The 15,765-nt window shown below is 44.0% G+C and overlaps 2 protein-coding genes across 2 annotated transcripts; both read right to left on the reverse strand.

Annotated features, from left to right (window-relative positions):
- Positions 1 to 3,035: 3,035 nt before the first annotated feature.
- LOC138210802 (tripartite motif-containing protein 16-like) lies at positions 3,036 to 5,665 on the reverse strand. The gene has a single exon (XM_069170123.1). It carries the CDS (start codon positions 5,654 to 5,656, stop codon positions 3,965 to 3,967), a length of 1,692 nt encoding a protein of 563 aa, XP_069026224.1. The 5' UTR covers positions 5,657 to 5,665; the 3' UTR covers positions 3,036 to 3,964.
- A 4,374-nt stretch (positions 5,666 to 10,039) lies between these two features.
- On the reverse strand, positions 10,040 to 12,637 carry LOC138210790 (tripartite motif-containing protein 16-like). The gene has a single exon (XM_069170111.1). The coding sequence runs from the start codon at positions 12,635 to 12,637 to the stop codon at positions 10,967 to 10,969; it is 1,671 nt and encodes a 556-aa protein (XP_069026212.1). The 3' UTR covers positions 10,040 to 10,966.
- Positions 12,638 to 15,765: the final 3,128 nt, after the last annotated feature.

Genomic DNA, 15,765 nt, shown 5'->3' on the forward strand with positions numbered 1-15,765 from the left:
TTGTAGGTCGGCGCCGAGAAGTCTGGATCCAGTGAAGTTCAGATGAACTCCATCAGGTTGAAACGCTCCTCACGGTTCCACAAAGGGTTAAAACTGTCAATCAAACGTATCCCATGTTTGAGGCGTGTTGACGTCAGCCATGTTTTCAGGATCAGGAGTCCACTGAACGATTCACTTCCTTTCTTGCGCGTCGGAATCGGTCCGGAAATAAACGCGTCTTGTGATCGATGGTCACTCAGGGTTTTCAGCAGCAGTGTGAAATCTTTTTCCAGAGTCTCAGAGCCCGTTCTCTTTTGCAGGATGTCAGAAGAACCCGTGTGGATCAGAACCCTCAGACTTCTTGGACGAGTCCAGAGGATAACTGGGAAGAGCTCCGTTAACTCCTTCACACTGGTGGTATCCAAACACAGATTTTCAGCCATTTTAACGTGCTTGGTGATGGCGTCCTCCATCAAAATACCGCCTGGTGTCTGAGGGACCTGAACTGTGTCTCTTCTGGCTCTTGATCTAGCAGTGGTTTTGAGGCTGTTTCTCGTGCTTCCATCAGCCTTGTTTCTGGTGATGTAATGACCAGTTTCCACAGACTTAGTGTCATCACACACTTCATGAGTCAGCAGCTCATACCTGTTGTGCAGGGAGAGTTCCAGCGGTGGAGTGAGCGTTGGAGCTGTGTTCCTCATGTGTTTGTTTCTGTGGTGGATAACATCAAACTGAGCCCTGGATGGAGGTGATGTTTTGGGCCTCGCTCCAGTGCGATGTGTATTTAAAAACTCTCAGATCATATTTGCTCCGGACTTGCCTGAATACTGAGATCATTTCTGACGTCCTCCCGTGTTAGTCCGCTGATATCTAAGTGGTGGACTGCTGCTTTAACAATGATCTGAATCCTCTCTGGTTTGGATTCGACCTCCATCGTAGCATTTACTACCCCCTGCTGTGAAAGTGACCAGCTTTGTTTGTGTTTTGTAAGTCGACCGTTGTTTCCCCCTCGTTTTGTCTGATGGAGGACTGCTGTGGCTCGTTTTGCCGGCTTTACTTCTTCCATTGGCTCCTCCACTCTGGCTGAACCTCTTCACTGCCTCTGCAGAGGTGGTTTTATTCTGCACCTTCACCTGCTGTATTTCCCTCTCCCCTTTCTCAATCATTACTCCACTTACTTTCTTTTTGGATACGGTTTCTATTCACTAGTGATGGTGAGATGAAGCCTCATGAGGCATCGAACCACTTCAGCCAATTGGTTCCAGAAAGGGTTCATTTCTCGAAGCTTCACGTGAACACGAAACCACCTGCTGGCCAAGTGTATAATCACAGGCAGCTGTATCTGAACCACATCATGTGATGCATTGCATTTTTGTGTCTGTTACGGCTGTTGGGAATGACTATGAATTACAAAAATGTATGACCAAATAATTTCTGTACATAAATCATCACATATGTGCATAATAAAATATTTTTTGAATGTATTCTGTGTAAATTTTCCCAAAATGGTCGTATCATATGATATGGCAGGTTGTGTAATCATGTTTTTCTGTCACTTTAGGAAAATGTCATGAGCTTAAGCAGGCAGAGGACAGTGGAAGTGCTTGTGGAACTAGGAAGAGGGGACTGAATATGCTTGTGTAACTTGGACAATGATGTACAGGACAGGGGACATTTTATTCATTTTTATTCAGAAATAACAGTTTCTCAACAGTTTTTGGTTTTGTGGATGTCCACATGTCAGAAGTAAGGCTAACAGCAGCCACCTTTCCCACTTTAGCCTTCTCCTTCTCCTTAGCTGACTCATACTTGGCCTCCACCATGGCCTTCAGAGCCTAAAGGAAAAAATATATAGTGCTGAACTGTGAGACACAATAAAGTACTCATTTGTTTCATGCATGCACCCATACATACCTGCCTTGTAGGGAGAACATAATTAGGATCCAGTTTGGACACAAATGCCCTGAATCCAACATCATCCACAATACTGAAGGGCTGTGTGTCCTTCACTATCATGGAGACGAGGGCTTCATCCAGCTCTTGTTTTCTGGTGGCTGGTTAAAAGAGAATAAATACAGTGTCTGTTACCTGTCTTTATTTGCACAATAAACAAAAGTGAACAGGGAAAAATTGTGATGGTGCATTTGTAATATTGTAATGACTTACCTTGGCTGGGTGAAGCTCCAGTTTCCTCCTTATTCTCATGCAAGGCACGGTAACGCCTCAGCATGGATGAGGTGTTGTTATTGTACCCCAACTCCTTGGAGCACAATAAACACCTCACCTTGGAATAAAATAAGAAACTGTGAAAAATACAGTTCTTGATAAGCAAACCTAATGTGTCTGAAATAGAGTTAGATTTAGCTTATTAGGAGTTATCAAATCAAAGTGTTCCCACAGGGGAAATCCTCCTCTTCCTAGCTGGCTCCATCTTATCACCTCCTTCTCTCCTCACTCTCCTAAATCTCCAAACTATCTCTCTCTCTCTAACTTCTCCAAACTATCCAAACTCTCAACTGACCTCAACTCTCCACCAACAACCCACATTTTGAATGGAGCCTGAAGAGTTTATATTGCTCTCAAACCTCCAGGCAAAATCTGAACCACTTCCTGAAACAGTCACGTGGTACAGCCGGGCAGCAAGGCTTCAGACGTCATCATTTGTGGCTCCTCCCCTAAATGAAGCAAGCCTCGACACGCGCTTCGAAGCGTCAACACACCTCGTGACGTCACTACTATTCACTACTTTAAAACGACATGTTTCTTTAATCCCGTCCGCTCGCTCTCTTTGTTCTGCATTTCTACACACAATCAACAGGTTTCCATCTTTCCAAACTTTAGCCTCGAGAATATCCTCAATCTGGGAAGTTTTCACCATCCAACTATAGAAAATTCACCCCGCTCCTCACTTCCTGGGAACGAAGACTGAACGCAAGGCATTCTGGGATATGTAGTCTTCAGAGGCATCGAGCGCTGTCAGTGGGCAGAGTGCTCCCTCTGGTGGCCATTCTGGAAACAAGCAGCATCATGTTGTCTTATTCAACTCAGACAAATGGTGGATGAAGTATTCAGAACATTTATTGAAGTAAAAGTACAAATACAGCAAAGAAAACAAAGATACTCCATTACAAGTCAAAGTCCTTAATTAAACAGCTTCCTCAGGTAAAAGTACAGAAGCGTTAGCAGCAACATTTAGTGAAAGTATTAAAGTAAAAGTGCTGCTTTGTTCCCTCTGAATAATCTATATTACTATATATGAAGCAGTGAAAGAATTCAGCTCCTTTATTTCAGAAAAAGTTCTGACACCAAACTGAAAATACTAGAAGTCCTGCATTCAAAACCTTGTTGAAGTAAAAGTATCGTCAGCAAAAATACACTGAAAACACAAAAAGTAAAAGAACACACGAAGCAGAAAATGTTCCCTGTTAGTGTTTTACTATTATATATATATGATGTTTGTAGATTCATATTGCTGCTGGATTAAAGTGAATTTTACCGTCATAGTCACTGAAGGTTTTGCTCATTTCAACTACTTTATATATTGTTGATTTGTAAAGCGTCATATTGAACCAGATCATCACATATTTGGAGCGTTGCTGTCCTGTGAGAACCACGTATCTAAGAAATAAACACCTTTTCAGCTTTGTCAGGTTTTTAAAATAGTTAATTTAGCAGGAGAATCATCTCAGTCCATAAAAGAACATTTAAATCTCTTTAAATTATCAGAAAATAATCTAATTCAACTTCACCAAATTTAGAGATACGTGGTTTTCACTACAGGAACGGTGTGAAAAGAGCTTAAAAACAATAATAAAACATATTAACATGAAGATAACAACTATCAAGAAGACGTCCAGGTGACGCCCATAATGCTTGATTGACAGCAGATCTTTGTTCAGAGCAGAAACGCCTCAATGATGGAGAGAAAATGAAATGGAAAATGAAAATGCAGGTTTAAACTCACTGAAACCTGAAAGACTTCAGTTTATTTCAGTTTACAAAACTCAGCAGAGTCTCCAACGGAGACAAACCCTAACCCGAACCCTAACCTGAACCCGAACCCCAACCCAACGTGGAGCGGCTGAGTGAACGTGGTCTGGACTCTGTGGAGGAGAGTCATGGTCTCAGAGACGCTGTAGAAGGACAGAGTACCTGCACTGTGATCCAGGTACACCCCCACTCTGGAGGATGGAGGACCTGAGACGGGAGTTTCAATGTTGTTGAACCAAAGACTGTTATTGGAACAATTTAATGACCAAGATTTGTTATTACGTCCAAATCCACTTTCCTTCCCGCTCTCTGTTCTGTTGATATTCTTGTATGCGACTGCTACATGAACTCTTCTTCCTCTCATCTCCACCTCAAAGTAACAACGTCCAGTCAGACTCTCTCTACTCAGGACCTGAAAACATCCAATGAATCTGTCTGGATGATCAGAATAAGACTGATTCTGATCCATTACTGTTACTTTTCTGTTCCCATCAGATAATAACATCCGTCCGTTTGCTGTGTTTGGATCCAGTTTGATTTCTTGTGAATATCTTAAGAATCCAGCTCTGGTCTTTGGGTGTGACAGTAAAACGTCCACTTCATTCACTGACACTGAGATCTTCTTCCATTCTTCATCCAGAACTTGCTGTAGTTTATCTCTGACCTCTGACACAGCTGCTGTCACATCCTGAAAGTAGGTGAGAGGACGGATATGGATGCTGGATGAGTCTGTAGGCTCACTGAGTGCTGACACTGAGGGGTAGTTGTGCAGGAACTCGTTGTGATCCTCTGTGTGTGAGAGCTGCTCCAGCTCGGCGTCTTTCCTCTTCAGCTCAGCGATCTCCTGCTCCAGCTTCTCCTGAAGCTCTTTGACTCGACTCACTTGGGTTTCCTGCTGGGATCTGACCTCCTGCTTCACATCGCGGCTTCTTTTCTTGAGGAGACTCATCAGCTGGGTGAAGAGCTTCTCGTTGCCCTCCAGTGTTTTCTCAGCAGACTGATTGATGTCCTCCACCTCCTGCTGAAGCAGCTTCACATCTTTCTGTCTGTCCTGGATTTTCTGCTGGACGTTTCCTCGACTCCCCTCGAGCTCTCTCTGCCTCTCGGTCCTTTCTGCTGCAGCTGAGACGGTGTCGTGGTCTTTATGTTCCTCCACAGAGCAGAGATAACAGATAATCTGACGATCGGTGCGGCAGAACATTTTCATCACCTTGTCGTGAAGAGAGCAGATGTTCTCCTGGAGCTTCTTGGAGGGGTTCACCAGCTTGTGTTTCTTGAATGGAGTGACATCATAATGAGGCTGAAGGTGTTTCTCACAATAAGAAACCAGACAGACTAAACAGGACTTGACAGCTTTCAGTTTTCTCCCAGTGCAGACATCACAGGCCACATCTTCAGGTCCAGCATAGCAGTGATCATCAGGAGCAGCTTGGAGTCCAGTCTTCTTCAGCTCCTCCACTAAAGCTGCCAACATGGTGTTTTTGTCCAGTAAAGGCCTTGGTGAGAACTTCTTCCTGCACCGAGGACAGCTGTAGACTCCTGTCCGGTCCTGTCCGTCCCAGTGGACTTTAATACACTCCATGCAGTAGTTGTGTCCACATGGAAGAGTCACAGGATCCTTCAGTAGATCCAGACAGATGGAACAAGAGAAGGTTTCTCGGTCCAACTGAACTCCTTTCTGCTCCATTTCACCTCTCAGCAGCAGTGACTGTGTGAGTTTCACCTCCTCAAAGATAAAACTGGTTTCAGCTGATTTAAATATCATGTGACTCTGCAGCCAATGAGGACTTCAGCTCTTAGACTCCACCCACGTTGGCTCCGCCCATCTTCCAGCTGCAGATCTGATGGAGGGAACAAGGAAACGTGACAGACTGCAGCTGCTGAGTTTGAGAGCAGTTTTTTTTATTCCTCCTCAAACTCGTCGTCTCGGCTGTGATTCATGACTAAGTTGAAGTTTCCCCCACAAACTGAGACGCCCTCTGTTTCTGCTGCTGTAACATGAAACAAAGATTTGAGGATCTTTGTTTTACCTCTGATAAGTTCACTTATTAGTCTCCAGGGGCAACGAGCGCTGTCAGTGGGCAGAGTGCTCCCTCTGGTGGCCATTCTGGAAACAAGCAGCACCATTTAGTCTAATTCAACTCAGACAAATGGTGGATGAAGTATTCAGAAACATTACAACAGTATTTAGAACAGACGACAGAGTTGTTGAAGTGTTCAACCACCTCATTTAAAGAGCACTCATGACTATATGGTTCAAGGAGTGTCTTTTGAACCAGAATTTGCCCTTTAGTCGTTGCCATGGTTACAATCACATCATAAAGTATACAGCGATGGTCAGAGAAAGATAATTCACGTCCTGAAACCTGATCCACGTGTAACCCTCTTGTTATCACCAAGTCCAGGGTGTTACCCTGCTGGTGGGCGGCTTCCTTTACATGTTGGGTCACTTCAAAGCTGTCCAGTAAATCCATCAGCTCTGGAGCTTTGTGGTCGTTCTTCTTATTTACGTGAATATTAAAGTCTCCGTTCAGAATGAACCTGTCATATCTGGTGATACCTGGTGAGATCGACTCTGAGAGTTCCTGCACAAATAGTGCCGAGTACGTCGGTGGCCGGTAAACTGTGATGATCAGTACTGTTTATTTACCTTTCAGCTGCAGAGCAACATATTCAAATGATGTAAAATCAGCGAGGTCGATGTCATTACACCCAAACTGTGGTGAAGATCACTGCGATCCCTCCTCCTCTCTTGTTCTGTGTAACTGACTGATAACATTTATAGTGAGGAGGACAAGCCTCTATCAGAGTTGCTTCACCAGTCGTGTTGTTAAGCCACGTTTCAACCAGGAACAGAAAGTACAAAGTCTTATCGATGATGAGATCATTAACCAGAAAAGATTTATCGGTCAAAGATCCGACGATAAAAAAAAGGCAATTTCAGCTGCAGGGACTCTCAGACTGGAGAGGAGGCTGGTTGTGGCTGAACTTTGACAATTTTGAGATCGCCGTCTAGTAAGATAGTAATTTAGGTTGTAGGTCGGCGCCGAGAAGTCTGGATCCAGTGAAGTTCAGATGAACTCCATCAGGTTGAAACGCTCCTCACGGTTCCACAAAGGGTTAAAACTGTCAATCAAACGTATCCCATGTTTGAGGCGTGTTGACGTCAGCCATGTTTTCAGGATCAGGAGTCCACTGAACGATTCACTTCCTTTCTTGCGCGTCGGAATCGGTCCGGAAATAAACGCGTCTTGTGATCGATGGTCACTCAGGGTTTTCAGCAGCAGTGTGAAATCTTTTTCCAGAGTCTCAGAGCCCGTTCTCTTTTGCAGGATGTCAGAAGAACCCGTGTGGATCAGAACCCTCAGACTTCTTGGACGAGTCCAGAGGATAACTGGGAGGAGCTCCGTTAACTCCTTCACACTGGTGGTATCCAAACACAGATTTTCAGCCATTTTAACGTGCTTGGTGATGGCGTCCTCCATCAAAATACCGCCTGGTGTCTGAGGGACCTGAACTGTGTCTCTTCTGGCTCTTGATCTAGCAGTGGTTTTGAGGCTGTTTCTCGTGCTTCCATCAGCCTTGTTTCTGGTGATGTAATGACCAGTTTCCACAGACTTAGTGTCATCACACACTTCATGAGTCAGCAGCTCATACCTGTTGTGCAGGGAGAGTTCCAGCGGTGGAGTGAGCGTTGGAGCTGTGTTCCTCGTGTGTTTGTTTCTGTGGTGGATAACATCAAACTGAGCCCTGGATGGAGGTGATGTTTTGGGCCTCGCTCCAGTGCGATGTGTATTTAAAAACTCTCAGATCATATTTGCTCCGGACTTGCCTGAATACTGAGATCATTTCTGACGTCCTCCCGTGTTAGTCCGCTGATATCTAAGTGGTGGACTGCTGCTTTAACAATGATCTGAATCCTCTCTGGTTTGGATTCGACCTCCATCGTAGCATTTACTACCCCCTGCTGTGAAAGTGACCAGCTTTGTTTGTGTTTTGTAAGTCGACCGTTGTTTCCCCCTCGTTTTGTCTGATGGAGGACTGCTGTGGCTCGTTTTGACGGCTTTACTTCTTCCATCGGCTCCTCCACTCTGGCTGAACCTCTTCACTGCCTCTGCAGAGGTGGTTTTATTCTGCACCTTCACCTGCTGTATTTTCCTCTCCCCTTTCTCAATCATTACTCCACTTACTTTCTTTTTGGATACGGTTTCTATTCACTAGTGATGGTGAGATGAACCCTCATGAGGCATCGAACCACTTCAGCCAATTGGTTCCAGAAAGGGTTCATTTCTCGAAGCTTCACGTGAACACGAAACCACCTGCTGGCCAAGTGTATAATCACAGGCAGCTGTATCTGAACCACATCATGTGATGCATTGAATTTTTGTGTCTGTTATGGCTGTTGGGAATGACTATGAATTACAAAAATGTATGACCAAATCATTTCTGTACATAAATTATCACATATGTGCATAATAAAATATTTTTTGAATGTATTCTGTGTGTAAATTTTCCCAAAATGGTCGTATCATATGATATGGCAGGTTGTGTAATCATGTTTTTCTGTCACTTTAGTAAAATGTCATGGGCTTAAGCAGGCAGAGGACAGTGGAAGTGTTTGTGTAACTAGGAAGAGGGGACTGAATATGCTTGTGTAACTTGGACAATGATGTACAGGACAGGGGACATTTTATTCATTTTTATTCAGAAATAACAGTTTCTCAACAGTTTTTGGTTTTGTGGATGTCCACATGTCAGAAGTAAGGCTAACAGCAGCCACCTTTTCCACTTTAGCCTTCTCCTTCTCCTTAGCTGACTCATACTTGGCCTCCACCATGGCCTTCAGAGCCTCAAGGAAAAAATATATAGTGCTGAACTGTGAGACACAATAAAGTACTCATTTGTTTCATGCATGCACCCATACATACCTGCCTTGTAGGGAGAACATAATTAGGATCCAGTTTGGACACAAATGCCCTGAATCCAACATCATCCACAATACTGAAGGGCTGAGTGTCCTTCACTATCATGGAGACGAGGGCTTCATCCAGCTCTTGTTTTCTGGTGGCTGGTTAAAAGAGAATAAATACAGTGTCTGTTACCTGTCTTTATTTGCACAATAAACAAAAGTGAACAGGGAAAAATTGTGATGGTGCATTTGTAATATTGTAATGACTTACCTTGGCTGGGTGAAGCTCCAGTTTCCTCCTTATTCTCATGCAAGGCACGGTAACGCCTCAGCATGGATGAGGTGTTGTTATTGTACCCCAACTCCTTGGAGCACAATAAACACCTCACCTTTGAATAAAATAAGAAACTGTGAAAAATACAGTTCTTGATAAGCAAACCTAATGTGTCTGAAATAGAGTTAGATTTAGCTTATTAGGAGTTATCAAATCAAAGTGTTCTCACAGGGGAAATCCTCCTCTTCCTAGCTGGCTCCATCTTATCACCTCCTTCTCTCCTCACTCTCCTAAATCTCCAAACTATCTCTCTCTCTCTAACTTCTCCAAACTATCCAAACTCTCAACTGACCTCAACTCTCCACCAACAACCCACATTTTGAATGGAGCCTGAAGAGTTTATATTGATGTCAAACCTCCAGGCAAAATCTGAACCACTTCCTGAAACAGTCACGTGGTACAGCAGGGCAGCGAGGCTTCTGACGTCATCATTTGTGGCTCCTCCCCTAAATGAAGCAAGCCTCGACACGCGCTTCGAAGCGTCGGCACACCTCGTGACGTCACTACTATTCACTACTTTAAAACGACATGTTTCTTTAATCCCGTCCGCTCGCTCTCTTTGTTCTGCATTTCTACACACAATCAACAGGTTTCCATCTTTCCAAACTTTAGCCTCGAGAATATCCTCAATCTGGGAAGTTTTCACCATCCAACTATAGAAAATTCACCCCGCTCCTCTCTTCCTGGGAACGAAGACTGAACGCAAGGCATTCTGGGATATGTAGTCTTCAGAGGCAACGAGCGCTGTCAGTGGGCAGAGTGCTCCCTCTGTTGGCCATTCTGGAAACAAGAAGCATCATGTTGTCTAATTCAACTCAGACAAATGGTGGATGAAGTATTCAGAACATTTATTGAAGTAAAAGTACAAATACAGCAAAGAAAACAAAGATACTCCATTACAAGTCAAAGTCCTTAATTAAACAGCTTCCTCAGGTAAAAGTACAGAAGCGTTAGCAGCAACATTTAGTGAAAGTATTAAAGTAAAAGTGCTGCTTTGTTCCCTCTGAATAATCTATATTACTATATATGAAGCAGTGAAAGAATTCAGCTCCTTTATTTCAGAAAAAGTTCTGACACCAAACTGAAAATACTAGAAGTCCTGCATTCAAAACCTTGTTGAAGTAAAAGTATCGTCAGCAAAAATACACTGAAAACACAAAAAGTAAAAGTACACACGAAGCAGAAAATGTTCCCTGTTAGTGTTTTCCTATTATATATCTGATGTTTGTAGATTCATATTGCTGCTGGATTAAAGTGAATTTTACCGTCATAGTCACTGAAGGTTTTGCTCATTTCAACTACTTTATATATTGTTGATTTGTAAAGCGTCATATTGAACCAGATCATCACATATTTGGAGCGTTGCTGTCCTGTGAGAACCACGTATCTAAGAAATAAACACCTTTTCAGCTTTGTCAGGTTTTTAAAATAGTTAATTTAGCAGGAGAATCATCTCAGTCCATAAAAGAACATTTAAATCACTTTAAATTATCAGAAAATAATCTAATTCAACTTCACCAAATTTAGAGATATGTGGTTTTCACTACAGGAACGGTGTGAAAAGAGCTTAAAAACAAGAATAAAACATATTAACATGAAGATAACAACTATCAAGAAGACGTCCAGGTGACGCCCATAATGCTTGATTGACAGCAGATCTTTGTTCAGAGCAGAAACGCCTCAATGATGGAGAGAAAATGAAATGGAAAATGAAAATGCAGGTTTAAACCCACTGAAACCTGAAAGACTTCAGTTTATTTCAGTTTACAAAACTCAGCAGAGTTTCCAACGATGTAAATCCAAAACCCAACGTGGAGCGGCTGAGTGAACGTGGTCTGGACTCTGTGGAGGAGAGTCATGGTCTCAGAGACTCTGTAGAAGGACAGAGTACCTGCACTGTGATCCAGGTACACCCCCACTCTGGAGGGTGGAGGACCTGAGACGGGAGTTTGAATGTTGTTGCACCAAAACCTGTTATTGGAACAATCTAATGACCAAGATTTGTTATTAAATCCAAACACACTTTCCTTCCCGCTCTCTGTTCTGTTGATATTCTTGTATGCGACTGCTACATAAACTCCTCTTCTTCCTCTCATCTTCACCTCAAAGTAACAACGTCCAGTCAGACTCTCTCTACTCAGGACCTGCCAACATTCACTGAATCTGTCTGGATGATCAGAATAAGACTGATTCTGATTCATGAAAGTTACTTTTCTGTTCCCATCAGATAATAACAGGTCTCTGTTTGCTGTGTTTGGATCCAGTGTGATTTCTCTTGAATATCTTAAGAATCCAGCTCTGGTCTTTGGTTCTGGTTGTGACAGTAAAACGTCCACTTCATTCACTGACACTGAGATCTTCTTCCATTCTTCATCCAGAACTTGCTGTAGTTTATCTCTGACCTCTGACACAGCTGCTGTCACATCCTGAAAGTAGGTGAGAGGACGGATATGGATGCTGGATGAGTCTGTAGGCTCACTGAGTGCTGACACTGAGGGGTAGTTGTGCAGGAACTCGTTGTGATCCTCTGTGTGTGAGAGCTGCTCCAGCTCGGCGTCTTTCCTCTTCAGCTCAGCGATCTCCTGCTCCAGCTTCTTCTGAAGCTCTTTGACTCGACTCACTTGGGTTTCCTGCTGGGATCTGACCTCCTGCTTCACATCGCGGCTTCTTTCCTGGAGGTGACGCATCAGCTGGGTGAAGAGCTTCTCGTTGCCCTCCAGTGTTTTCTCAGCAGACTGATTGATGTCCTCCACCTCCTGCTGAAGCAGCTTCACATCTTTCTGTCTGTCCTGGATTTTCTGCTGGACGTTTCCTCGACTCCCCTCGAGCTCTCTCTGCCTCTCGGTCCTTTCTGCTGCAGCTGAGACGGTGTCGTGGTCTTTATGTTCATCCACAGAGCAGAGATAACAGATAATCTGACGATCGGTGCGGCAGAAGATCTTCATCACCTCGTCGTGAAGAGAGCAGATGTTCTCCTGGAGCTTCTTGGAGGGGTTCACCAGCTTGTGTTTCTTGAATGGAGCGACATCATAATGAGGCTGAAGGTGTTTCTCACAATAAGAAGCCAGACAGACTAAACAGGACTTGACAGCTTTCAGTTTTCTCCCAGTGCAGACATCACAGGCCACATCTTCAGGTCCAGCATAGCAGTGATCAGCAGGAGCAGCTTGGAGTCCAGTCTTCTTCAGCTCCTCCACTAAAGCTGCCAACATGGTGTTTTTGTCCAGGACAGGCCTCGGTATGAACCTCTTCCTGCACTGAGGACAGCTGTAGACTCCTGTCCCGTCCTGTCTGTCCCAGTGGACTTTAATACACTCCATGCAGTAGTTGTGTCCACATGGAAGAGTCACAGGATCCTTCAGTAGATCCAGACAGATGGAACAAGAGATGGTTTCTCGGTCCAACTGAACTCCTTTCTGCTCCATTTCACCTCTCAGCAGCAGTGACTGTGTGAGTTTCACCTCCTCAAAGATAAAACCAGTTTCAGCTGATTTAAATATCATGTGACTCTGCAGCCAATGAGGACATCAGCTCTTAGACTCCACCCATGTTGGCTCCGCCCATCTTCCAGCTGCAGATCTGATGGAGGGAACAAGGAAACGTGACAGACTGCAGCTGCTGAGTTTGAGAGCAGTTTTTTTTATTCCTCCTCAAACTCGTCGTCTCGGCTGTGATTCATGACTAAGTTGAAGTTTCCCCCACAAACTGAGACGCCCTCTGTTTCTGCTGCTGTAACATGAAACAAAGATTTGAGGATCTTTGTTTTACCTCTGATAAGTTCACTTATTAGTCTCCAGGGGCAACGAGCGCTGTCAGTGGGCAGAGTGCTCCCTCTGGTGGCCATTCTGGAAACAAGCAGCACCATTTAGTCTAATTCAACTCAGACAAATGGTGGATGAAGTATTCAGAAACATTACAACAGTATTTAGAACAGACGACAGAGTTGTTGAAGTGTTCAACCACCTCATTTAAAGAGCACTCATGATTATATGGTTCAAGGAGTGTCTTTTGAACCAGAATTTGCCCTTTAGTCGTTGCCATGGTTACAATCACATCATAAAGTATACAGCCATGGTCAGAGAAAGATAATTCACGTCCTGAAACCTGATCCACGTGTAACCCTCTTGTTATCACCAAGTCCAGGGTGTTACCCTGCTGGTGGGCGGCTTCCTTTACATGTTGGGTCACTTCAAAGCTGTCCAGTAAATCCATCAGCTCTGGAGCTTTGTGGTCGTTCTTCTTATTTACATGAATATTAAAGTCTCCGTTCAGAATGAACCTGTCATATCTGGTGATACCTGGTGAGATCGACTCTGAGAGTTCCTGCAGAAATAGTGCCGAGTACGTCGGTGGCCGGTAAACTGTGATGATCAGTACTGTTGATTTACCTTTCAGCTGCAGAGCAACATATTCAAATGATGTAAAATCAGCGAGGTCGATGTCATTACACCCAAACTGTGGTGAAGATCACTGCGATCCCTCCTCCTCTCTTGTTCTGTGTAACTGACTGATAACATTTATAGTGAGGAGGACAAGCCTCTATCAGAGTTGCTTCACCAGTCGTGTTGTTAAGCCACGTTTCAACTAGGAACAGAAAGTACAAAGTCTTATCGATGATGAGATCATTAACCAGAAAAGATTTATCGGTCAAAGATCCGACGATAAAAAAAAGGCAATTTCAGCTGCAGGGACTCTCAGACTGGAGAGGAGGCTGGTTGTGGCTGAACTTTGACAATTTTGAGATCGCCGTCTAGTAAGATAGTAATTTAGGTTGTAGGTCGGCGCCGAGAAGTCTGGATCCAGTGAAGTTCAGATGAACTCCATCAGGTTGAAACGCTCCTCACGGTTCCACAAAGGGTTAAAACTGTCAATCAAACGTATCCCATGTTTGAGGCGTGTTGACGTCAGCCATGTTTTCAGGATCAGGAGTCCACTGAACGATTCACTTCCTTTCTTGCGCGTCGGAATCGGTCCGGAAATAAACGCGTCTTGTGATCGATGGTCACTCAGGGTTTTCAGCAGCAGTGTGAAATCTTTTTCCAGAGTCTCAGAGCCCGTTCTCTTTTGCAGGATGTCAGAAGAACCCGTGTGGATCAGAACCCTCAGACTTCTTGGACGAGTCCAGAGGATAACTGGGAGGAGCTCCGTTAACTCCTTCACACTGGTGGTATCCAAACACAGATTTTCAGCCATTTTAACGTGCTTGGTGATGGCGTCCTCCATCAAAATACCGCCTGGTGTCTGAGGGACCTGAACTGTGTCTCTTCTGGCTCTTGATCTAGCAGTGGTTTTGAGGCTGTTTCTCGTGCTTCCATCAGCCTTGTTTCTGGTGATGTAATGACCAGTTTCCACAGACTTAGTGTCATCACACACTTCATGAGTCAGCAGCTCATACCTGTTGTGCAGGGAGAGTTCCAGCGGTGGAGTGAGCGTTGGAGCTGTGTTCCTCATGTGTTTGTTTCTGTGGTGGATAACATCAAACTGAGCCCTGGATGGAGGTGATGTTTTGGGCCTCGCTCCAGTAAGATGTGTATTTAAAAACTCTCAGATCATATTTGCTCCGGACTTGCCTGAATACTGAGATCATTTCTGACGTCCTCCCGTGTTAGTCCGCTGATATCTAAGTGGTGGACTGCTGCTTTAACAATGATCTGAATCCTCTCTGGTTTGGATTCGACCTCCATCGTAGCATTTACTACCCCCTGCTGTGAAAGTGACCAGCTTTGTTTGTGTTTTGTAAGTCGACCGTTGTTTCCCCCTCGTTTTGTCTGATGGAGGACTGCTGTGGCTCCTTTTGACGGCTTTACTTCTTCCATCGGCTCCTCCACTCTGGCTGAACCTCTTCACTGCCTCTGCAGAGGTGGTTTTATTCTGCACCTTCACCTGCTGTATTTCCCTCTCCCCTTTCTCAATCATTACTCCACTTACTTTCTTTTTGGATACGGTTTCTATCCACTAGTGATGGTGAGATGAACCCTCATGAGGCATCGAACCACTTCAGCCAATTGGTTCCAGAAAGGGTTCATTTCTCGAAGCTTCACGTGAACACGAAACCACCTACTGGCCAAGTGTATAATCACAGGCAGCTGTAGCTGAACCACATATGATGCATTGAATTTTTGTGTCTGTTATGGCTGTTGGGAATGACTATGAATTACAAAAATGTATGACCAAATAATTTCTGTACATAAATCATCACATATGTGCATAATAAAATATTTTTTGAATGTATTCTGTGTGTAAATTTTCCCAAAATGGTCGTATCATATGATATGGCAGGTTGTGTAATCATGTTTTTCTGTCACTTTAGGAAAATGTCATGGGCTTAAGCAGGCAGAGGACAGTGGAAGTGTTTGTGGAACTAGGAAGAGGGGACTGAATATGCTTGTGTAACTTGGACAATGATGTACAGGACAGGGGACATTTTATTCATTTTTATTCAGAAATAACAGTTTCTCAACAGTTTTTGGTTTTGTGGATGTCCACATGTCAGAAGTAAGGCTAACAGCAGCCACCTTTTCCACTTTAGCCTTCTCCTTCTCCTTAGCTGACT

Source organism: Embiotoca jacksoni, unplaced genomic scaffold (assembly GCF_022577435.1).
Source record: "Embiotoca jacksoni isolate LCO1_2020_lvr unplaced genomic scaffold, fEmbJac1.0.p SCAF_48, whole genome shotgun sequence".
NCBI lineage: Eukaryota > Metazoa > Chordata > Actinopteri > Embiotocidae > Embiotoca > Embiotoca jacksoni.